This window comes from Diprion similis, chromosome 10 (genome assembly GCF_021155765.1).
Source record: "Diprion similis isolate iyDipSimi1 chromosome 10, iyDipSimi1.1, whole genome shotgun sequence".
In the NCBI taxonomy this organism is placed as follows: Eukaryota; Metazoa; Arthropoda; class Insecta; order Hymenoptera; family Diprionidae; genus Diprion; species Diprion similis.
The window spans coordinates 13,147,474-13,173,021 of record NC_060114.1 but is presented as its reverse complement, the minus strand read 5'-3'; the positions used below and the strand labels follow the sequence as shown (position 1 = coordinate 13,173,021).

Genomic DNA, 25,548 nt, shown 5'->3' with positions numbered 1-25,548 from the left:
CTAACACCCGATAATTTTCTAATTCCGATTATCGATCGATGATCCGCGCGATCGCAATTTGGTTAAACGGACAATATAAATCGTGACGGTCCGGAGAACTTCGACTTGTTCCGGTTTCCGGTATCGCCGATATTCACGGAGGTTGCGGACTGCTGCTACGGTTCCCACGCTTATCATCGACGCCGGATTTCTTCCCTACTTCCGGTTCCGGGAACTCCTGCTCCTCTTCGCCCTCGTTTATCTCGTCGTTGATTATTTCGCTGTTTTCACCGTCCAGACTGGAATCCGAGGAATTTGACTCCTCGCCAATATCCAGGATCTCGTTAGGACTGGAGGGGACGACTTGCTCCTGAAAGAAATAAAATAAGAAGAAAAAATTTATAAGAAAATAAAACTATGTGGACCCAGATATCGTCTGGGTCGATTTTTTCTTTCGTTTTCATCTTTCGTCTCAACTCTATACACGTGCGTGTATGAATGTGTTTATCGCCCATCGCTTAAGCCTCCTTGCTGAAAAGCGATAACGCCTCGTACATGATTTTTCTTATCTGGAGTAAACACGACGGGAAGATCGGCCTCTTCGGCACACCACCGTTATATACGGAACAAGGTTCAAGGAGATTTGGAACAGCCAAGCTTATCAGCGTCTAATAACGACGCGCCGAATAACGATAAGTCAACATTGTGGTACATGTGCCCAGTAATTTTTTTCATTTCATTTTGTCGATACATTTTCATTTTGGTTTTCTTCAGATAAGTTTGTCGTTTCACGAGAAAAGAATTTTACTTCATATTTTTCAACAATTGTAATTTAAAGAATTTTCATATTTCATTATTTTTCCGTATTACGAATTGATAGTTAATTACAGCTTGAAGGAATAAATGTTAGATTTTTTTTTTTCTTCTCGGTAAATTCCAACAATATCTTTAAATTATCACACGATTCATTATACAGAGATGAATAAAATATGTGTGATGATTAATGACTTTTCATATAACGTACGATATACATACACATAATTTGATATGAAAAAATAACGCGAATAACTGCAGATTTCTGCTGAAACTTTAATTCAAAAGAATTTCACACACAGTAGAAAAGATAAAAGTACAGTATATCCAACATCCGCGGAACGCAGGAATATGAGATAATAATTGTAATTGTTTTCGAAATATGTATAATAAGATTATCCTTAATGAGAAATTATTTCGCGGGAATACTATCGCAACTTCCGATAATGTAACTTATTTCGCACACATATAATAATTTTCGAATTGAAAAAAAAAAATTCTTTCACACGAGTTATTAATGTGATTTTTCAATTATTGTTGTTATCGTTCATTTTTCTTAGAAAAACCGTTCTTACGTCTTCGTCGAAGCTCGTTTCTTTTCGCGAAAGGATTTCGCTATGGTTTATGAAGGATTCGACTTCATCCTCGGTAGTTTCGGCGTCGACGTCATCCGCGTCGCTTGCGTCAGGATCTTCTTCCGGAATATGGCCGAAGGATGGTAATTCCTGTGACGAAATTGTCCAGTCATCGTTAATTGTGAAAGTCGTTTCCGGAAGGGCTGCGTAAAGAATTAGTTCGTTTAAAAATTGGACTATATTATTATTAAATTCTCTATAAATTTGTCTTCTCAATTTTTTTTTCTTTGTCTTTACTTGCAAAGTCAATAGTTTAGCTTGCGCTATCAAGAAATTCAAGTTGATGGATTGTATCATAAAATTTTAATACGGTTTAACGATAGCATTTTTTTTTAATTTTTATTTAATTTTTTTTTTTTTTTCCCTCTTAATGGAACGACTTCGAATTCGGAAAGTGAACTTTTCAAATTGAATTTAAGATATATTTTTTGCGAGGATTCTTTTCTTGCTATTGGCAATAAGTTTGTCATCTGGAAGTAAAAAAAAACAGAAATCTGACTCCCAAACAAAACAACTTAAATTATTCGTACATAAAAAATGGACTGAGAAAGGAATTTTAGAAACAGCAGTGATGCAATCTCAACGATTATAAACTTGCAGAATCCATTGATCTGGAATGAAACGATTATCAGCAGCGTATCTCATATTTTATCATTTACATAAGGAAGATTCGATATTATCTTTCGCCACGTGGAGCGAAATCTCCAACCGATCGGAAGTCAACTGTTTTCACTCATTCCGTGATAAAAAAAGATCTTTTAGGTTAGGAAAAACTTTCTACAACATACCGAGAGGGTCGTCATCCCCGTCACTGGAATCCAAATATGTCGGCGAATAATTTAAGGCAGCTCGCAACCTCGGGCACATATCATGATCGCTTATTGTTAAGCGTTCATTCGAATGCGTCGCCAGATCTTCCATTGCTAACTGCTTTTGCAACCTGTTTCAACGTAACAAGAAACATGAGAAATTATTATACAAAGAATTAGAAATAGAAAAAAAAAAAAAAAAAAAAACAACTTGTGCTAGACAATGAAAATCTTAAACTCAGTCTCTGTTATTGATTAATAATGTTTACGCACCAACATTTAATATTGATACTATGAAAAATTTTTTCAAGCTTCGTGTTTTTTTTTTCTTTGTTATTATACAAAATTCTGTTACTAAAATGCATGCAGAATGGCGATGTGAGTAGCTTATTTCCATTAATGATGCTTAAGCGTAGGTAACAGTCAGAATAAATGATTTTTACTCGGTCGGTAAGAAGTGACAACGGCATCCTCTTAAGAAAAAAAATTCCATTAAGAGGTTCGATAAATCTGTGTAATATACTAAAAAACATAAATTACGTAAAATTATAACCAAAATAGCATCTTCTGTTTCTCAGTCAGAGTACGGAGAACACACGCGATTAAATAATCGCCCAACTATAATCGCCGTTGCGTCAGCTATACTCACGGCACATTAGACGCGAAAGCCGCGCAAATATGCATGTATGTAATAGGAAAGCACGTGTGTACGAATGTATGCTAACTAACTAAATATACAATAAATATATGAAAAAGGTGTGAAATTTAAGTAATATATTTAACTAACAAAAACACAGCGTACCTTGATCCTTATGGTTTCGATTGAATAAATTAAACGAGCTGCAGAAGGCTTGAATATTTTTGTGTAAATTTATTTATAAGCACGAGGTGAACTTTACTGAAGAACTTGACTTTTTCATCGCCTCGATGCAAGTAATTCACGCACGCACGTGACGTCACATAAACGAAACAAGACGACGTTCTCACACGGCGATATCGAAGCGCGGAAAGCCGTCCTCGAAATGAGCCGATTATTCTACTCTTGCAAGCCTCGCGTCGCGCGTCGCGTCGCGTCGACGGCTTCAAACGCGCGCAGAAATAAAGCTCGATATAATCCACGTGACTTGTGACGTTATCGTTATCTGAAATTCAGAGGGTTTCCACGAATTCGATCGATTTCGACGCTCGATGCTTCCTCAGGCCGACGAGTCACTCACAATCGGTGGAATGAAATGAAAATTTTTAAATTTAACGTATTTTTTTCATTTCTCAAAGTCCGTTCAAAATTTAACTGACTTTATTTAATTAATCTGTACCATTTTCTACAACGTGTTATAATAATTTATACGTCATTTTTCACTTATTGTTGCACTATGCACAGATCTTAGTATCCATTCACATCCAATTATTGGAAAATTGATTTTGCAGGTTCTAGATCAAAGCACCGAATTATTGGCTTCAGTTTTTTAAATTTGGTAAGAAAAATTATTTAGCTTCAAGCAATTGAAACTGTTCGCTGAGAAATAAAAACGAATCACCAAATGATCAGTGTAACACAATTAACGTTATACCGAAAACTGTATTAAAGGAATTCTGAGAGCGAACGTAAACCCGACCGCTTGCTTAAGACGCAATTTCTGAACTGAAAAGATGAGTAAACGTATAATGAACATGTCTATACAGGTATGAAGCACGTCAGTGATTCTAGCAGAAATGAGGCCGTTGACCCAACCTCTGAGATCATCTCCCGAAGTGACTTTGAATAGCCTGCGCAAAAGAATCGAGAATTTATTACGTGAAATGCGATGCGTTTCGAACGAATGGTCAATTTGCTTTGAACTATGTAAGTTTCGTTTGAGATCGAATTTTTTTCAAGTTAATTATCTTCAATGTTTTAATTTTTAAGTATTATATTTAAGTATTAATTAATGCTTTTCGGAATGGTTGAAATAACCGGTCCAAAGTTTTCCTTAAACTTTAACGTTAAACTGTAAATTTTATGTAATTAAAAAATTATCATTATATGCATTATTCGTCTCGATGAGTATCTTTGTATAAACAAGGAACGAATATTTCGAGTATAATGAAAGAAGTTTCAAGTTCAAATGAAACGATCCAATTAGCATTAACAACTAGAGGAAAAAGAAAAAATATTAAACCAATTACGTGTTTTATTTTCTTGGAAAAAAAAAATAACAATAATACAGATAAGTAAAGTGTCCATCATTCCTTAAAATATAACATATCCGTTATGTATATTATATGTATATGTATAATCAAGAAAAAAAATGTACACGCTGTAGTAAATGCAGTAAAGACCACATGACGTTGTTATCCTTTAGGCACCTGTTTTATCTACGTATATATATATATATATATATATATATATATATATATATATAATAGTTGTATTTATTCTGTCATTTTTTATAATATGTTATTAATACGTATATTACGTATGGTTTAAGTTAACGGAATAGCATCTATTCGACATTAATAACAGGCAAAACATTAGGGAAAAAAACAAAAAAAAAAAAAAAAAAAACAGCGCCAAATTGAAAGACACACATACCTTTTATGGGTAAAAGCTAGGAAGCAAATTTAGCAAATCATTCAGACTAATTTTTTACAATAGTTGTATGGAATATGTATATATTACTGTAAAATATATATATACACATATATTGTTATTACTCTTCTTAGTTTAGGAATTTCATTACAACGCTTCGTTTCTCCGAGACTCATTTGAAGCTGTCGTTCTTTTCTGTTGGAGTTTAATTTTTTTTCTCGCTTTTCTTGCAATTCTTCTTTTCGAATATACAAAAATTATTTAAAGTATCACTTTGTATCCACGTTTTTCTTTTTTTTTTCATGATATATTCACGATCGCCACACTTTGTATCGATAATTATTTTATCGTAAAAATATTTATGTAATTTTATTACACTTTTTTACTTTTCTTATTACTTGATGTTAATTTTATTGACATCGAAAGATCATTCGAAAAAAATTAACCAATCGGCATCAAAATTGATTAAATCCAGGCTCATTCATCGGACGTTGATTAAACGGTGATTACAATAAAAAAAATTATCCACTACTGCAATCCTCACCATTTATTCTGCGCTAGGTGTGATAAAGTATTGATAAATTTGATACAATTTCGTTACACAATTGATAATAGTGACCGTTATCTAGCCGGAAATATCAAAATTCGTTATCAATCTCGTTTTACACAATGTGCGTGAGGCGCCAACCGTATTACCTTGAATCGTGTTTTTCTTTGATGCCGATCCTTCGACCGGAAATAACGGAGCTTTTACAAGAGCACCTGTAGATTTAACAAGCGCAGTCGCAAGCGCAGCGACGTACGCGCTTCTCACGACGATGGATGAACGGATCCGGAATCGAGCGAACCGAACGTGGCTGAACGTCTAAAAGAGGAAGACAATTATCAAAACGAATCAAGGAATCCGACGAAATAAAGATAAGCAAAAAATTTAGTTTATGTATGGAGAAAATAGTTTCTCACATCTTATAATAAAATAGAAAAAATAAAATGGTACTAACAATGCGGACGATTTTCCATTTCCTGTTCCGGTTGGGATTGGTGCGCTTGGAGATCGAGGCTTTCCTGTCGGCTTCGCTGCTCCTCGTCGCTGATTGGTTCTCTCGCCTGCTCGTCAGATACTTCGGTGCGAGCCTCGACCGGAATGTCGAGAGATTCGACGGGCTTCAAAGAAAGGGGAAACCGTGGGACGGGGAAAGCTCGACCCTCGACGACCTGCGAATCAAAGTACGGAAAGCTGAGTGATATGGGATGATGACAGGTTAAAGAGGGTGAGAAAAAAAAACCTGGCAGCGGTGGGATTCGAACCCACGCCTCCGAAGAGACTGGTGCCTTAAACCAGCGCCTTAGACCGCTCGGCCACGCTACCTTGAGAGAAAGTAGCCCTCGGGTGATTTAACGCGAGTGCGGCGCGCGCCATTTGACAAAAATAACCCAGTTATTGAACCCTCACTTGGCGGTGCGAGTTGATTCTATTTTGAAATGTGCGGTGGCATCGAGTAAGTGGCGGGAAACTTTGTACGCGTATCGTGGTGTTTCTGTCTAGTTCAAACGAACGCTGCGTAGATTTTTCCGTTTCCTCACGGAGCAGGACAAGCCTGATGCCTGAAACTCTCGGATATTTAACGCTGAGCCCGAGAAGAAAGGTGTCAAAGTCACGAGGTGGGCCGCGGTGCGGAGAACAGCGGCCATTGGCTTCGCTTCGTTACGTCGTGCGAGTCATATGTTTACGTATATTTGTTCATCTGTGATAAGTTGATTTTCAAATACGTATGTGTTAAGTACTGTAGCGTCGTAGTTTTCTCGGGTTCTCTGAAAGCCCCCAGGCCGGACGAGAAATCCACGTCTCTACATGGCTTGTTGCCAAACAAATATAGACTTAAAACGACTCTGTACCGAGATTCGCGTAAGGAAGTTTCTTTGCAGTTCCTTCTAATTACATCAGTGCTGTGCCCTAGCATTTATCCGTGAAATCGACGTTTTTGCACGTAAGAGTTTTTCATTTTATTACGATTCTGGCGATAATTGAACACAAGCCTTCTAAGAAATCATTGGAATGAACAAGCGAATAAATAAATAAAAAACAGTAAAATCCTCTTCTCTTCAATTGAATGATGAATTTCCAACAAAGAGCAATGACCTTCCTGTGGAAGAAGTGATCGGAATTTCGGAGGTAATTGACAGTAGCATTATACCTGGTGAATTAGGTTGCGGACCTCGACGGGTACCGGGAAGTTTCTTTCGGCTTCCTCGCCCTGATCTTCCGGTCCTGGGAAAGGCTTAGCATCCTGCTGTTGTTCCTCGCTGCTGTCCGTTTGCTGCCCTCGACGACCCTCGATGTTGCCGTGCTCAAGGAGGTTCCTGACTTCAATTGGAAGCGGGAATGGTCCAAGAGGTATTGGCCGAGCGCCTTCCGGGAACGGTTTGAATTCCTGGACGACCTAAGATACAAATTCCATTTTATCGAGAGTCTACGTTTGCTACTGAGAAATTTCTCGTCTCAAAAACCAAACGAACAAAAATATCGAATTACAAAATTTTTCCTCACCTCTCTTCGCTGTCCTTCTGGTACCGGGAAGGGTCTCGAGTCACTGGTGATGTGCTGAATAATGTTCTTAATTTCTAGTGGAACCTGCTGGATAATCCTCCTGATCTCAATGGGTATTCCCTGGAAGGGTGAGGAGGAGCGTTCGGAGTCAGCATTAGCAGGCGGCATCATCGGTGACCTGGATTCATGCGGCGGCATCATGGGTGTCATCATTGGCCTCTGCTGTTCCTGTTCGGCGAAGCGGTTGTTCGAGGACTCAGGCTGCGGTGGCACCATGCGTGACATGTGCAGGTGTTCGGGGTGGATTACTGGAATCGGACGCGGCTGCGAGGGCATCATCGGTGGCTGCTGTTCCTCATGTGGCTGCGGCGGCATCGGGGGACGCATTCCACGCATCGGGTCCATCGGGAAGTGACGCAGCTCGATCGGAATTTGACGCATTTCAACCTGGAAGAAAAGTGACGGTAGTTACAATTTTATCAACAGAAATGAGGCTATTCACGAAGACCTCAGCAGGAAGTGAAATAAAACTTCTCATTCGAATTTCCGAGATAAGGAACCGTGCTCACCTGGGGGCCCATCATGGGTGGCTGTGGTCCCATCATCGGTCTCTGGGGGCCCATCATTGGTCGCTGGGGTTCCATGCGCGGGGGCCTCATGTCGACGGTGAGTTGAGGTAGACCTCGGAAGGCGGGTGGCAAAAGACCAGGAGGAATGTGATTCAGTCCCCTAGGGTTGCTCAAGGGCAATTGCTGCATGTCTGGGACTTGGTATTGAGAATGGATTTGGAACTGGTTGAAGGCGTTGGAGTCCTGGGGGTGGATTGGGATCTGGACGGTACCCAGAGGTACTATTATCGGCGTCATCATGTCTTGGTCCTGAGCTCTGGAATCAATGACAGTTTTTTCGTGTGTTAAATCGACCGAGAAACGGTGAAATGAGAGTGGTAAAAGAGTTCAGGCTCTTTTTTCTCATATAAAACAACAAAATTCAAGTCATTCTTACTCTTGCTGAGGGTTTCCAGACTCGCAGAATATGGCGACACGTTCTCCAAGGAGCCTCTGGAAGCGCTGAGGATCGGTACTGTTATCGATGCTGTTGTCATTCAACCCGTCGGTCAATTCGTCAGCTCTCTTTCGCTCAACGACACAAGAAACGCGGCTACGTACCTGCTGCATCAGGGTCTATAAAATTTAGGACATGTGAGAACGTAATTACAAAGCCGAAAATGAATTACCCGCGGAATATCAAAAGGAGAAAACAGGATTCGGGAGAAAGCAATAATGCCTGCAAAATTGGTGCTAGGAGGTCACGTAAGGACTTTTAAAATAAGACGCTCACTTAAATCAGGCCAACCTTTTCTAACATTTGGCAAAATTCATGTTATACCAAAATTTACGTCTTTGGCCTATTTGACTGTTTCTCGGTTATTTCTCATTGAAATTGGACTCGAATCGAGTCTTCTGCCTTATTTTCGCTACACTAGCAGAAGTGGCAAAAACCGGGCACGTTTTCCTTACCCCTGCAATATCGTCGAGATCCAACTGAAGTGGAAGCTTGATGTGAACAGGTGGGAACTCGTCGTCATCGTAGTCGTCCTCCTCCTCTGTGTCGTTGCTGTCATTGCTCTCAGTAGTTTTGCTACTTTCGTCCTTTTGGACTTTCATGTCTTTGGTATCAGGCTGGACTTCTTTTTCGGTTTCAGCCGAATTGGTCAAGACCTGCAGGGAATCCGTCGGTTCGACGTGGTCCTGAAAAACCATTTAAAGAGAACTCTGCATTAACTACAATTCATTGGAGTACCAATCAAGATCAGTTATAGCAAACTGGAATTGATCAATGATCGTCCACGCCTCCTTATTTCCGTATACGCAAAAGTTTGCAGTATTTGTGAAGATTCTGCTACACACAAGTGTGACAGTCTACATACAATTTGTAATCGCTTTCTAAAGTTGACGTAGTGATAATGTACTGTAAGCGTAAAAAATTGATTCCTTGGAATCCTTATCCCGTCAACAGAACAACACGAGCAACGGCTCTTCGCCCGCTTTCACTCTATCCAAGCAGAGCCGATGTCTCGTCATGAAAAAGGTATATTCATAGGTTTCAATGCAAGCGGCACAAGTCCCGGACGTTTACCTCAAATGCGAGGTAATTACACCGAAAAATGAATGTAATAACCTAGCTATGACTAACCGGAGTTTTTCCGCATGGCAATCACATCATAATAATATAATATACACTCGCGACTTCCGGCAGAGGTTGCTGCACCTCGGATCGTCGCAGGATTGAAAGGTCGAAGTGTTTCGACGATCCATCCACCGGCGATATCGTCATGGGCATTACCGCTATTTAAGCCGCTGTCACCATCTTCGTTTTTGTCCGGGTACTGCTCTTATATATTCATTGTTATTATCGCAATAATCTGACGAGAGCTGCTGCTTTGCAGGAGGCAATTAGAGTCCGTTGCGTCAGGCTATCGTCGCGAGAAAGGCGCACTCTGTCAGCTTCTGTGTGTACACGTAGACGTCAGTGTGCAATTTTACACATCGTGTAACGTCTCTGTGTTCGAGAATATTCCTCGGAGAATCGGTATGAGTGACAACTTTCCAGTTAGCCTGGCCTCTCCGGCTCTTGTGGTACCGCAGTCACTGACCTCGCACGTTTGTCCCTTCGATCCCCGACTTTATAACCATCTGCATCTCGTTATACGCATACAGTATGAGGTACAAGTCTATATGTGCATGAGATATTCCCAAAGTTAGGTTAGGTTATCTATGCGGTATACTGCTTTTCCTGCTTCACTCATACACAGTACGCCTCTTATTATGCAATTATACAAAAATCGTTACATTGTTCAAACCGGCGTGTGTATAAAGTGTACAGAGCGACCGACGAGACTGATTGTCGTCATTATCGTTAGCGGTAATATAGTTACCGCGTAAGCCATTGTATATTTGTAACCCAGTTAAATTCTATGTCGCAATTAAATCTAATTGAATTCCTGTAAATAATAATTTTATAAAAATTTGATCAACATGGTCGATATAAATCTCAATTTCAACGTCTAAATAATAATTTTATTCATGCATTTACTTCTGAAATGTTGTTAAAATTTCAAAGTTACAGGCGTAAGAACATCCCGCTGCAATAAGTGAATTACATTAGGCATTTTATTTACGACGTACATGTCTCGCCATTCTTGTACACGCATTAGAGTATGAATTTCTAAAGAAAGTTGTACGCCACGAAGTATAAGGTACCCGATACTTCCGCAGTTTCCGCCTCCTTTTACACCGCCGCATTGCAGCATGCAGTATAATTCTATTCGCTGAATAACTACCATTAGCAGCTGTATCGCGTATTATACTGTGATTTAGTGTATATACAGGTTGGCGTTGTTTTGCACAGTGAAACTTTGAATCGTTTGACTCGCTTTACACGCACTGCAGTTTCACAAATCTCCGACTTAAGAAGCCTTCAGGCGGAGTTTCTTCATCCAGCTATTACGCACGTTACGCGCCGCTACGTTTAGTTGTAAAATTGCAATAAAAAATGGCACGAAGAAAACGGTATTGAATGAGAAAAAAACGACAATAACAAAAAAAAAAAAAAAATACAATTGAATAGGATGCATATTTGAAGTTGGAAAACAGTGAAAAAAAACTGAATCGTAATAAAATAAAGCAAATTTTCAGCAAAGTGAATTTGGACAAACAATGAAAAAAAAACCTGCTTACCAGTATAGCGTGAGGAAACTGATGAGACAAAAAAACTGCCCGTTTCCAAACTTGAAAGGACAAAAACAAAATGACGAGTTATTAACAGCTGTGTTGAATTTCTAACAATCAGGGTATATAACAATATTACGAATCGTTGGTAACATTATAAATCGCCAGGACTTTCTAAATCGTGATAGAACCGCGCATATAGTCGAAATCGCGTGGCAGATATTTGTACAGAAAAAGAATGTATATGTACATACATACAATATAAATAAACAACATAAGGCAAACAACGAATAATATTGAATCGCGGAAAGTTTCACTCGCTGGTGAAAATCTGGCGACGGTAAAAAGAAATTATGTAAAGGAGGTTTAAGTGCGCTTCTTGTTAGCGAGAGCAAAATAATAAGAAGACTAAGAATACGAGGAAGAATCTAGAAGAGGTACGTGAGCGTGAAATCGCACGTACATATACACGCGATATTCTGCAAGAATAAAATAATCTAGGACCGATGTGTGTGGGTGGAAAGTTTAAACTCTCTCGACATTTCGCGGTGCACGATCTCCTCGGAGATGACGCTACTGCTTCTTCCACTAGACACGATGAGCCGAGGATGGACTCGCGGAGATCGCCATGCAAAAGTAGGTTATACTCACCGCATAGCTCTGAGAAGTGAACGGTTTATTACGTTTTCTCTCCTAGCCTTGCAGCCTAACTGTATCGCTCGTCTTGCATCCACCCGAGTTCTCAATTCCTCTCTGAACAGGATCTTAAGGAGGTTAATCAAGCAGGCTGCTTGGCCAAAGATTCATAATTTTTATCGATTTTATTGCCAGATAGTCGTATACTTGAAGTCATTGATTCCGAGACGACTAGTTTCTTGCACAAGTCGGTTACGTTGGCATTACTGCATCTGCCCGCAGCGCCATCAACGGCTGACCGCGAAACAGGATCAATCTTTGTAAATATAACGTAATTCCTGGTCCTCGAATCTAATTGCGAAATACAAAATTCGACAGTCATAGGTTATGTCATGTTTACAAATATATATTGAACCTGTTTCGCGGCCAACCGGCGGTGGCACTGCGGCGGGCAAATTCAGCATTGCCAACGTAACAGACTTGTCTGAAAAATTAGCCGTCTCAGAATCACTGACCCAAAGTGTACGTCGAATATTTAATAAATTATAATACCGAGAGTATAAAATACTGGAGGTAAAGTCAGAAGCTAGATATTAATCATTCATTTCAGATTACTTTGGAATGTTTAAAAATATGTTAGATTCGTTCAATTTCTTTTTTTTCTACAAATTCATTGAAGTATTTGTTTTGCTATATTGGCATCGTTGAATATTTCATTCTACAATATTGCACCGATATTTATTATGATCAAGAAATATCAATATTTGATTGGATATTGAAAGAAAAATATGTTGCAGGGGTTTTGTAGAAAATATAGTCTTCTGAATAAAATTAGCTATCGTCGGGTGACATCGAATGAATCTTTATACTACAATTTTGATGATTTTGCAGCGATTTTAAATGAAGCATAGTTTTTGTAAATAATTTTGGTATTTTTCATGTTTGCATAATAATTCGAAAAGTACTCAATATACGATAATCTCGTCATAAAATTAATAAAAGTATAAATCTTTTAATAAAAAAAAATAGCTGTGGTAAAATTCTCCAATGAAAAAATAGTGTTACAGTGTCAATATAGAAAATTTGTAAAGATTGAGAAGACTTCTCTGAAGTTGTGATATTTTTTAAATGGAGGAATAGCTTCCAATTTGACTAAAAATTCAATTTTTATATCCACTCGCAAGGGAGCTTCTCAAAATTGAACAATATTTGATAGATTTTTCAAAATTTAGTCTCAAATTGAGATCCTGCTTTAAAATTTGCAAATTACGTACATATTAAACGCATTGAACAGTCTTTCAATCAACTTAACACCTGCAGGTGAAATTTGTCATAGACAAACGAGAAAAGTAGGCTCTCCTAAAGAGAAAACTGTTTCCTATTTGACAAGCAGTATAATACCGGAAGTCCGTTGCAGTGTATCGTTTCTCGGTTGGCAAATAACGTTGCAGCCGTCGTAACGTCGTCGGGTTAAAAATCTATGAAGCTCTCGCTTTTTCCTCTCTCGAAAAAGTTCGAATCTACGCTTATTTAACTTCAACATCATATAACTATCAACAATTCAGACAATAATTACGAAATGAACGTGAAATGCAATATCACAATTTTAAAATTAAAGTAAAGTTAAAACCTTGCAGACAAACAGTAATTATAAACAAATTACAACGTTTTTGTATCAGTTTCACGTAGTGAAATGTCAACGACCGCTCGTCTGCGTGTTAATTTTCGTAAAAATAATAAACCATGACTGTACACAACGGGTTAGAAAGTACAAACTGTCGTGACGTTTAAAAGTAATTACGAATCTCACGCATAGTATATACGTATAAAATAACCACATATTATAGCCTATCAAATCTTTAACCGCTTATTGAGTACTTTAAGTTACTCGGAGTTAGTATTAGTCGCTTGATTATATAGTTACTCCGTCGAAATAGTCAATAAATTGTTCAATCAATCGGTTAAATTCGCTTCAGTGGGTATTTATTTTTTCATAGTATTTTAGTACCTATATTTAATTTGATAGAATATTGAATAATTTATGGGATTTTATTTTCGGGATGTCTCGCTATATTCCAACTCTTCTGTTACTCTGTCAATTGTATCGAATTCAGTTGTTTGTTATCTCCAAAATGAATCCCAATCTTGTATAAAAACGATAAATTTTTGTTATTATTAATTTGCGTACCCAATTTTTTAGTAACGAAAATATTCAGTTCATCAGAAATAGTCATGTTCAATGGATTGAATTGCAGTTGATAGATACTCAACTTTTTCGACATCCAATGATTTCTAGTTACTTTTTTAGTACATCGATTCCCTAGTTATTTCAATAGCGATGATTCCTCCTCCCCCCTCCTGCGTCGCTCGATCGATGACAATAATTCTTCCGAGACAGGAATAATCACACCATTTCGCAAATAGACTTACACATTGGCAACGTAGAATGAAGTGTGGTGTCTACTTCTTATATGCATTTCGAATTACGTAACCTCGTGTCACGCTTGCTCACCTTGGGCACAACCTGGTACCGCCGTGTCTGATCTAGGTTTATGAATCTGCGATTCCTGATCACGACGATCACGTGTATTTTTACCATTCCTTTAAGTAAGCGCTGTGAATAAGTCGTGGGTGTGATGGATATAATACTTATTTTACATAAAAATTCTGAAGGATTCGAATTTTTTACTCAAAGAAAAAAAATTACACCAAGAAATTAATCGATCGTGAGACGGTGGTAAAGAGAATGGCGAATGAATTTATTTTTCTTCACGAGAGTCGAATGTTTGATTGTGTGTAACATATCAGTTATTATCGAACCTCTAGGTCAACTTCCTGCGAAGAATGACGTCTGTTTGGTCATTTTCATACACGAGATATACTTCAGAGTTTGACGACTGATTACGTGTGGCTAAATATATGCTAATTGCGATATAATAAGTGTCGATTCTTCATCTCCGTATCAGCGAATTAATACTAATTTTTACTCTAACAGAAACCGCGAGTGAAAAAGTACAGACGCGAAATGCAAACACAGATGTAAAGTTGTTAAAAGCAATTTCTGAAACCGCGAATACCGGAACTTTGTCTTACTGACGTACGTAGATTGTTGATACGTTCGTACTGTTAATATCGAGTCTCCTGTCGCTAAAAAAATCCCATTTAACTGATGCTAATTAGTATAATTACAGCGACATCTATGCTAAAAAGAAACTAGAAAAAATTCACATTGAATTTAGCACTATTCTTGACATTTGTGTATTACGGAATTCGTTGTTTTATGAATAACTAAAAGTCGAATTTGTTACAGAAATGTGGATCTGATCCATCGACCATTCTTTTAAAAAATCCACGTTATTTTTTACTGTGTTTTTACTGAAAATCCTATACAGACAGCAACTTTAGTTTTAAATTAGATTTCTTTTTCTAAGCTTTCTACTTTCAAACCTTGGGCATGTAGCAACGCAGAGACAATCGCTTCCGGCAATTATTCATACAACAGCTGGAATAATTTACTTGTTGAAAAAAAATTTTCAGCGTTAAAAACATGATCTTTTAAAGGATGAAAGAAACAATCGATAACGGAAATGTACCGAATGAATTCGAATAAAATCACTATCCAAGCATTTGAGATACATTCGTTGAATATTCTTAAACCGATCAGGAAAAAAGGAACAAAAATTTAAAACGATTTGACCATGAATTAAGATCAGCAGTTAAACATAATGAAGAAAAAAAAATCTACATTTTACGCAGACGTCATAGTTGACTGTATTCAGTTCTATTTTTTCGCATAAATTTCCTGAATATCTATAACGATTCTTCTTGCAGCATTAAACTTTGCAAATAAATGAGGCTTACTAGTAATTTCAGATAATAAAATATGGCTTGTCATTATCTAACCGACGAATCTTCGAATAATAAAAACAATAAAGACTTGTTATCGTTTTCGATAAATTCTTCATATTGCATGGATAAAAACAGACAATGATAAACGTACCTGCACCAGAGCTTCCGGCTGAATATGCTTGAGATATTCTCCCTGGGACTGAGCAGCATCCTGCTGATGCTGCTGCAGCTTCATTTCAGCCTGAAGAGCGGCGATGGCTTCCGGGGTGCAGGAAGCGCGCGCCTGGACGTAGGATGCGGCCAAAATGAAGCTCCCCAACACAACGGACATCGCGATCAGAGTCACAGCTACGATACGAGCGATTTGAACCGCTGAGCTTTTAGTTCCTGGCCTCATGTAAGCCTGCGAGTAAAAAAGAGTTTTCAGCGTTAGAGTGATTTCCATATGTAATTGTTACTGTTAGGAAAATTTGAGGTATGAGACAGAAAAACGAATTATATAACATCAACAGATCCTTTATCCTTTTTTTGAAATTTTGAAGGTTCACAATCAAGAGCCTGTAAAATCTTTGAAAATGAAATCAACCAAATATGACGGGCAAACAAACATTAAAAAATTTGAAAAATTTTGATTGTTTGTTATTGAAATTTGTCGAAAGAATGGTGGAAACAAAGGATTTGAACATGAGATGATGATGATGAAAAAAAAACAAGGGGGGGTAGAGAATGGAAAAGGTGGTACACGAATAAATCGGTTGCATCTAGACTCTCTGAACGCTGGCAAGCAAGGATATATTTTATTGTTCTGCCTGCCATGGCAGGACTGACTTGTTGACACGCTTAGTAAACAACTGAGCCGAGGCCTCGAAGCTCTCCAGTGTGGGATCCTTATAATACATTATTCAATTGTGAACTATGTATATGTGATGAAATAAAAGATGTAATTGAAATATGTATGAGGAATGCTGGAAAATATCGGTTATTTTGTTAACAGTATACTGCGCGTGTATAATTGGGAAAACGGACTGATTACACGCTGAAAAAATCGCTGCGGGTTTCTGTATTATATACATATATATATATAATATACAGAGTAAATTGCTAACAACTGAATGGTTTAATGCGCATGCGCTGAAATTCAAGAGCAAGATCATTTGTTTTATCAGGGCCACCAACATTTTTCAGGTTACGTGATACGTCGGGGTGACCTGTTTTCTGAATGTATGAACGTTGCTCGCCCTGATAAAACAAATGTTCTTGCTCTCGAATTTTAGCGCATGCGCATTAGAACATTCAGTCGTTAGCAGTTGACTGTGTATACAGTTCAATGCGCAAAAAAATTAGCGGACTGGAATAACCTTCGCGCAGAATTAAGAGTTCACTGATTATTCGCTTTTCAGCTATACATCTAGCGTGTGTATATATATATATATGTATATGCATTTACATCGCTCCCAGAGGACATCGCGATGTCACTATTAGTCATTGACCGTATTAAACATTGGCCTCGAGCTGATCAACCGATAATTCATTAATTAACAGGAGCCTATTCACCCGCGTTTTTGAGTTGTCAACTCATGCAGGGAGAAAGTTTTTAAAAAACTAAGAAGAAGCTAAAGTCATTGACTGAAAACTGTTGAAGACGGTAACCCTAATGGGGTTTTAATGCGTCTTACGTGATTGCATGTTAAACTGCCCCACCGATAAAGAAGCTACCGAACCTCTAAAACGTCCGGTTATAACCGCAGGCTCACTTATCAGCAGAGTACCATTCTCGAAAATATAATTAAAACCTTCTTTAAATTTTTCCGTCAACGTCTAGGTACTTAAATAAACATGCGTCCTGGATTTGGAAAAATTCTTTCTTTTTTTTCACAGTATTTAAGAAACGGCCAACTGCTCCTCTGATAATGAAATCGTTTTACACCGCCATCCGCGTGGAGAACGGAAACGATTACCCGTTATTCGTGGAGTTGCATGGAAGTACTACAGGTGGTATAAGGTACGGTGAAGAGCCGTCCGGCAGTGCCGAATTGCCTCCGCAATTATGCAATTTCGTAAACAGGCATTATAATAGGTATACAGGCGAACAGTTACGCAATTTCCTCGCACGTAATCACTGCACAAACATTATGGCTCACAGGCTTTGATTAATTACGCTGTATGAATGTAGGCACGTCTATGCATATAGGATGAAATCGTGAAGTGGGTAATCCGCGCTGCTTGATTACAGAGATTTTTTTCATTCATATTATCTAGTCAACTTTTCTCAGTTCATTAATTGTTATTCCGTAGGCAATGTTATAAAGACAGAGAGAAAATATTCGATGTAGCAGCATCTGATAATTACTGATTCGCCAAATTAGACGTCGATGATTTGTTTCAAATTGCTTTAATACGGATAAAAATTTATTGATTCGCGGGTGGATTTCACTTAACAATGACTCATTTTATTCAAATGACTATTCTCTGCAAACTCACTGAAACTCACTTTTTTTCATCATTTTGGCAGCGTTAAAAATCTAATTTCACAAAATTGCGTCTATATTGATTACGATGAATGAGTAGCGATATTGAATTAACTACCGAAACAAAGGAAAATCTGTTTCAGGGACTTTGTGGAAAATAGTCTTCTAAATAAATTAATGAGCCATCGTAGAAAAAAAAAATCTATCTAAAAAAGATATTTCAAACGAAAACGATCCACATTCAAGCTTTTCTCCATAATTCCAGGATTTTCAATTCTTTTATAATTTTCAAAGAGACCTTCGTGGCTTGCGAATATAATAATATCTATCTCGTATTAAAAATTATTAAAAACTATCAAAACTTTGTCAATCAAAATTCTTGTTACTCGCTGTCATTGTTCCTCTCTTTTTGTCACAATTGTCGCGAGAAGGTCGGAATTACGGAGGCTGTATCATCGATTAACGCATCAGCTGCAACAGGACAGGATGGAATGGGTGGGTATTCTACTGCACGGCAGTTTCCGGTTGTTACTAAATTACATACTGTAATATAATCGTATCGAATGAACGCCTCCGGCTCTTTACACACAGGTACGTTTGTATTTTATAGATACAGTAAAAAAAAAAAAGACATAATATTATAACTCTATCCGGGTTCGATCAACGATCGAGAAACCGTTACACGTCAGATTTATCTTTTTTTTTTCAACACGGAGAGACGATATTGATGCCGCATATTTATGCAGCTCGAATGTCACGCGAGAAACGAAAAGTATAAAAAATGTCGCGAAGAGTGTTTAAAAAAAAAAGGAAGATTGAAAAAAATTCTAACGTAGCTGTTATTATATTCCTCCATTTTTCCAGAAGCTTCAGGCAAGGACATACCTACCGCGTTTGAATAAATTATTTTTTTTTAATCTTTAAAAACTTCCTGGCCATCTTCGCGTTATAAAAGAAAAAGCTGTGATATTTTTTTTCCCCCATTTCCGTATGAAAATCCAAATTTTTAACGGTATACGGATCTGCAAAAGCTGCTGAAATTTGTTAAAAATTCGAAAGAGACGCGGTGATTCGTGTCGTCCGAATAAAAACGAAAGGCGAAAGGAAAAGGAACGATCGAACAAAATAAACATAATTATTAGTGAACATGCGGTGCTACGCAGTGCCGGGATTGTATATCACCACCTTACGTAACACAACCGCGAAAAACGGACACGCAGTTATGGGTATTGCAGGCATGTCAAGCTGATCATTACACAATGAAAGAAATCAACAATAAAATGGAAAAATAAAATTGAAACAGGAATCGGAACAGGAAATGAGAATTATTGTTCAATAGCGGAGTGGCTATGGAAAAATCTGAGAAAAAAGTTACCGAACATTATTATAGAGAGGTAAAAAAAAAAAAGTGTTTTTACAGAAGTTTTGATATTCAATTTCTGTGATAATTGACCAAATAATTATTATTTTGCACTATCTGCATTATTATATGAGATAGATTATTTCAATTATTTATAGCTTATAAAATATGTTACAAAAAAATTAATAAATAAGTAAATAAGTATATTCAGAAGCCCAAAAATTCAAAACCTGTGCAATGTAATATGATTATAGAATTTATGTGACGATATGATGTATATATAAAACATTTATTAATACATGTTTGACGAAAGAGGAAAAATGATTTTAAATAATAAATAAAAACGAAAAGAAAAATAAAAACAAACAAGCTCATGAGAATCGCTGAATTCGCTGTACAGCAAGCCTGCGTTGTTGGATCGTGTATTTAAATAACATGATGCATGTACACGTACATTGATACCTATATATACAAACGACGTGCAAACGCGTCACTATGTACATACATACATAATGTAAAACGGTGAAAGCATTATGCACACATAACAAATACATGCACGTTGTGTAGGTCTCTGCGTGTGTTTCGCAGAGAAGTTTTAAAGATCCGAGAAAAATGTCCACGCGATGCGGTCTCACGTGAAACGAATATAGGCAGGTATGTAATGTAAGGTGCAGTCAGTATTTGCGGACGATGTTTTTACTCATTAGCAAGCGTTTAAACCACGGACGTCTTTAAACTCGCGGAAACGAATATAACACAGTGCGCAGTTTAAATGCTAATACGCTAAACGCAGTCCGAAGAGTACTTTCAAGTCAGAGTAAGGATTATAAATGGCAGTAATTTCGCCGCCGTTTACAGGCATATAAATCATGCATATGCATCGCGCAGCTGCAACTTCTTAAATTCTTCTTTTTCTTCTTAGTGATGACAAAAGAATTGGGAGAGATAAATAATAATAAAAACATACAGGAAGTTGGAGAAAAGTTTGAGAAATTGAATAAATATATACCATAGGTATTAGGATTGTCACTGAGCAATGCGTCATCTGGTGGAAAAAAATCAAACTAATGCAATCAGGCTGACAGCTGACCATCGACTGTATTTTTTCGAGTTTGAATAGTAGAAAACGTATATCGTTGATTATGTTTCATTAATTTATGTGACATGAGTAATTTGAAAACCCAAGAATTACCATTTGCCTCCACTAAAATTAAACACTTAGGTTATGTAGTGATAAAATGGCGCCGACAACCAGGCTCTGACGTCATAAGAATATTTTCCAATACTGAAATCATCGATTTGTAATTTTGTTCTCGGACAAAATTCAAGAGTGAAGTTCCAGTTTCAATGGTATCCACTAAACTGATCTGTTCCTGCACAAAGTGTATAACTGCAGTGATATTTACAGGTCAATATAATAAGAATAATAATAGTAATAATAATATTTGTTGTGAGAATGAAGAAGAGGCTGGACCCGTTGAACTTGGAACAGGGTTAACGATCTTGTGAGGATGAATGTGTAAAAGAGCGTGAACCTCGCGACGAGTTTCAAGCTCCATACCGATCCTTAAAAAGTGCCTTAGCTTCAACCAGCAGCGCGTCTTCTTGTACAATCTGTCATTACAAAAGAGCTGTTGATCGGCGACGAAGAAACGTCAGACTCGCCTCGTTAGCGGACAAACGTTACGTGCATGTATCGCTCGTTGTTTACTCAGTTAGTCTAAGATTCTCAGAGAAGCGTATCTCTCAGCGATACCCTGCACAACCGCTTCTTCGACGTATGGGATGGAAATCGGTCGTTAAACCGAAAGGCGAACGACAAGCGACAGTTAATGAAACTGGTCCACGTCATAACGATCTGTGATATTATCAGTGCGGAAATGGGGAAATTATAAGGATAATTTATAGAAATCGTGTCAGGAATAAAATGAAGAAAGTATAAGTAGAGAGAGAGAGAGAGGAAAAAAGAAGTAATGAATGTAAGTAGGAAAATTTCACTTTGTTACAATAATTGGGGGTAAAATGATGAGAGTATAAGATATACGAAGACGGAAACAATATGCCGCAACGAGAAGTGGAAAAGATTTCACGCTCAGAAGCCGCAAAACGATCCATTTCCCGATCCACGGAGCTGCGATTTATTGCTCAAGCTGCGGGAGGATCGGTAATTGAAACGTGCACATTACTGATGGGTACGGCATAAAACTGCCAGACAACCAACTAATGGACGAATGGCGAAGAAGAGGAACAGAGATGCTCGCAGGCGATGACCTACTATCTCCTAGCAGAGAGTCATCCTCTTACCCGTCGACGATCTGCACGGCTCGTCCACATCGGGGTCAAATTTTATACTATCTCAGCATTATGGCGAATACAATGACGCTGTGGGTGATACACGGTTTATATAAACACGCGGAATCGTTTTCCCCCTCCTCAACTCCCTTTTTCTTTGTTTTTTTCAGAATTTGTTGTTGGCGTTAATGATGCTAAGACGGGGACTTTTTGCAAACTCAAAATTGACTCTCGACAAATTACTATTGACCTTTTAAAGTGAAAAATCGTTTCGACTGATGATAAAAAAAAAAAAAAAAACGCTGAATAATACCAGAATGATTCCAAAACGGTACCCCAAACATTGGGCCCGAATGATGGCAGAAATATGCTATAATGTTTCTGGAATCAGTTTAGGAGGATTCTGGAATAGTGCCAAAAGGATGGAATGTATTAGCATCCAAACCAATGATAAATGAATGATCCATAAGTGTTGTTTAGAAGCAGCGATAGAAAAAATATTTCCTGACTTCGAGAATGCGGCACAATTGCATCGACTAACGGCATAACATGCAATTCAATTGTTGCCTTAAATGTGCGAAAATTCTCGAGGTATTTGGACCACATTAGCATAATTAAATCCGTGAAACATGTGCGATGGAATATAAAAATGAGTGTATAACAACGTATAGTCAACGACTATAACTTCCGAAGAAGACTATCATGATTTTCTGAACGAGGCCATAAGCCGTGACAATCTCTCCATTAGATCTGAAACAATCTTTCCCTATTCTAGATCTCAGTCGTGGCCACGATGTGGCGTGAAAACGTGATGGAAAGTAGGGTCGATGAGGCAAGCCTGATTACGAACTACTGGGGCCTGAGTACCTGGTAAGAGAAGACTGACAACTCCAAAACCCTAACAAGACGAGGAATTTAATGATTTCCACCGGTTTATTAAAATCGGAAGGCCGGTTCTGGCCACAACTTGGACTCAAACTCTCATCAATCGATGGATCGTTCCTTCGAGAGACTGGGCACACAGACATTTCAAAGGTTCACGATAAAGAGGCGATATTCTTTCCAGAAGGCTTTTACCGTAATAACATACAGCACAAGTTGTGGCTTGAATGGTGAACCTCAGTCGCTTCGAGACCGAAGTTTCTGGAACCGTGATCGAAATCTGGGTCTATGTGGAACGTTGACGCATGCCAGACTGCAGTAGAAGTGTTCGATAATTGTATACGCCCGGATTTCTAGTTCATAATATCCGTGACTCAGGGTACGAGGTGAAATCGTTCTTTGCAATGAACGAAGAAGAGCCTCACACCGTCGTAACGATAATAATTGCAGTGCGTAAACGTGCCATCGACTGGTCAATTGAGGGCAATAATTTCTCCAATTTCTATTCATAACAGCGCGAGGTCCTAATACGGGTAATTGGCATAACAACAATGATAACAAACCGCGAGCACTTTCCACTACTCGCAATTAGATCCGCGTAGCTGCATAATCCAACCTGCTTTGTCTGCAGTGATTTGAAATCGTAAAGAAATGCAAATGTTTGGATGCTACTTGACACGCAAGGTAATAAATGAAGAATGAAGGCTGACGAGAAGAGGCCCGTCAACCGAACACTGCAAGGACTAGGTTCCAAGGTGTCCATTCGACGAAAAGACCACTTCATCCATCAACGATAACGGATAACCCAAAAGGACAGTAATGTGGTGGTTTATCTTACCGGTGGTGGTTCAGTAGTGGAGTAGACTTCACTGGGCGCATAGTGGCTATGGGGTGGTGGTATTTCCTTGCCTCCAACGGCAACGGTGGCCAGAGAGTCTGGCTGATCCTTGTCCATGGTCTGACCTCTTTAGGGGACGTTGAAGAGGGTGGGTTGGTGCGATAAAACCGCGAACTTTCGCCCCGAACGAGGGTGCCGATAGAACGACGAGGATGTTATATTATCGGAGGATGATTTTCGGGACGATCCTGTCGGATGAAGTTGATTGCTCGGTGATTGGGCGAGCAGTGTGATGCCCAACGGTAACGGGCCGCTAGCTTAGCAGGCCCCTTCACCATCCCCCCGCTCCACAAAACCCCCCCTCCTCTTTCTCCTCCTCCTCCTCCTCCTCCATCACCACGCCGACGATGGACTTTCTAACCGCTGCTGCTGCACCACCACCAAACCGAGGCCACGAACCGACCACGGCCTGTGCACCAGTACATCACCGATTTACGCAAGTCCACGGAAACCGTCGGTTTTATTTATAACTGCAATCGTTCGAATTCGCTGTAAGGAAAATTTTGGTGCGCGATGGTTGGGGACTGTAATTTGATGTCAATATAAGACCATCTAACACTGTCTGATGTGAATTATACACTATTTGAAGTCGTGCTAACCATATTGATGTCAATATCACACTGTCTGATGTCAGTTTAAAATTATTTGATGTCAATATGTCATTATCCGATGTCAACCTTGCACAATCTGCTGTCAATCTAACAGTGATTGGTCTCAATCTAACACTAGTCGATGTCAATATAACAGTATTTGATGTCAATATAACAAGTATTTGATATCAATCTAACGATATTTGATGTTACTCTAACAGTATTTGATGTCAATATAACAATATTTGATGTCAATCTAACAGTATTTGTTTGATGCCACTCTAACAGTATTTGATGTCAATTTAACACTATTCGATGCCAATCCAGCACTATCTTATGTCAATCTGACATTATGTGATGCTAGATTTCTGAATTTACAACAAAAATTGTTCTATACGTATTGTAATCAGCATCGGTTAATTTTGACATCATATTTTTATACTAAAGTTGGCCAGTGACGCGCCGCCTAAGGATGAAGAGGCGTTCGGACCAAGGTCAACTACTTACTGAATTAAGGATCAGGTATTACATGGTTCTTCCAGCTATACCAAATGTATTTTACCGACTATTTTTATACCGTATCACAATCTCATGCAAAACAACGATAGTGCTGACTCAACAATGTTGCAAATTGGTGTTTATACCAGTTTAAATATTGATAATATTTTTAAATTCTTCTAGAAATTTTTGTGAAAGCCAAAAGTAAACAGTAACTTAAGACTGTTGAATTTTTTCAATTCAATTCGTAAACGATATTCGATATTCGTTGTAAAATAGTCACAGTAAAAAATTGAATTTTTCATCGAGAAAATTGAAAGTATTTCAAGTTACACGTTTTACGATCTATATCCTGAAATCCTTCAACTATATCAAAAGCCCCTCGTGAAATATTTCCGCGCAAATTTCTCTGCAACAAATGGCGACAAAAACATAGTGAGACATTCAGAGAAATTGACCGTGCGAATTTCTGCTGAGTTTCTCTGATCATGGACTTCATATTTTTCAAAAAAAAATAAATAAATACTCTACGGTTTCTCCGTGCATGCATGTTGCCTGCTATTGTTACATTTTTCGCTTCGAATATTCCCGAGTAACAAGTCAATGTACAGAAATTCTTGAGAATTCCACTGCGCGAGTTAAAAAAAAAAAACATCGAATCACTCTGATGTTTACTCGAGCCAAGATAAATTTCTTATAGATCCTGCAACTAGCAGAATTCACAGAGAAAATTCTCACCAGCACAGAGACCGGAGAACGCAATGATTAATCGATGCAATCTCTTCAATTGCTAAAAGCACTTTTTTCCTCTCTTGGTAAGGAGGCGAGATCCTCATCGTTGTAAAAGTTTGTCACCGACTTTCATTTTGATTCCGGAATTATACACCTTAGTAACAATGCAACAGTCGAGTATACAAATGATTGCAGCTGCCTACCTTCGAGCAATTACTAAACTTATGTGTACTGTATAGTATACGTATAGAAATCGCGT

The 25,548-nt window shown here is 38.2% G+C and overlaps 2 protein-coding genes and 1 non-coding gene across 4 annotated transcripts; all 3 read right to left on the bottom strand.

The window, feature by feature from the left end:
* Positions 1-14: 14 nt before the first annotated feature.
* On the bottom strand, positions 15-4,052 carry LOC124410903 (transcription elongation factor spt5-like). 2 transcript variants are annotated; one of them, XM_046889623.1, is made up of 4 exons: positions 3,807-4,052; positions 2,216-2,374; positions 1,368-1,570; positions 15-349 (listed from the first exon to the last, which is right to left on the bottom strand). In XM_046889623.1, the coding sequence occupies exons 1-4, from the start codon at positions 3,907-3,909 to the stop codon at positions 134-136; spliced, it is 681 nt and encodes a 226-aa protein (XP_046745579.1). In that variant the 5' UTR covers positions 3,910-4,052; the 3' UTR covers positions 15-133. The 2 variants fall into 2 exon arrangements, with proteins under 2 accessions (XP_046745579.1, XP_046745578.1); XM_046889622.1 differs by lacking the exon at positions 3,807-4,052 and adding an exon at positions 3,039-3,191 and having other exon boundaries at positions 2,216-2,367.
* Positions 4,053-4,656: 604 nt separating this feature from the next.
* LOC124410757 (histone-lysine N-methyltransferase SETD1B) lies at positions 4,657-23,707 on the bottom strand. The gene is made up of 9 exons (XM_046889355.1): positions 23,410-23,707; positions 15,721-15,972; positions 8,874-9,104; positions 8,359-8,537; positions 7,923-8,238; positions 7,354-7,800; positions 7,001-7,246; positions 5,807-6,020; positions 4,657-5,670 (listed from the first exon to the last, which is right to left on the bottom strand). Exons 1-9 carry the CDS (start codon positions 23,524-23,526, stop codon positions 5,576-5,578), a joined length of 2,097 nt encoding a protein of 698 aa, XP_046745311.1. The 5' UTR covers positions 23,527-23,707; the 3' UTR covers positions 4,657-5,575.
* Positions 6,093-6,174, bottom strand: Trnal-aag. The gene has a single exon. It is a non-coding gene; the product is annotated as a tRNA-Leu (tRNA).
* Positions 23,708-25,548: the final 1,841 nt, after the last annotated feature.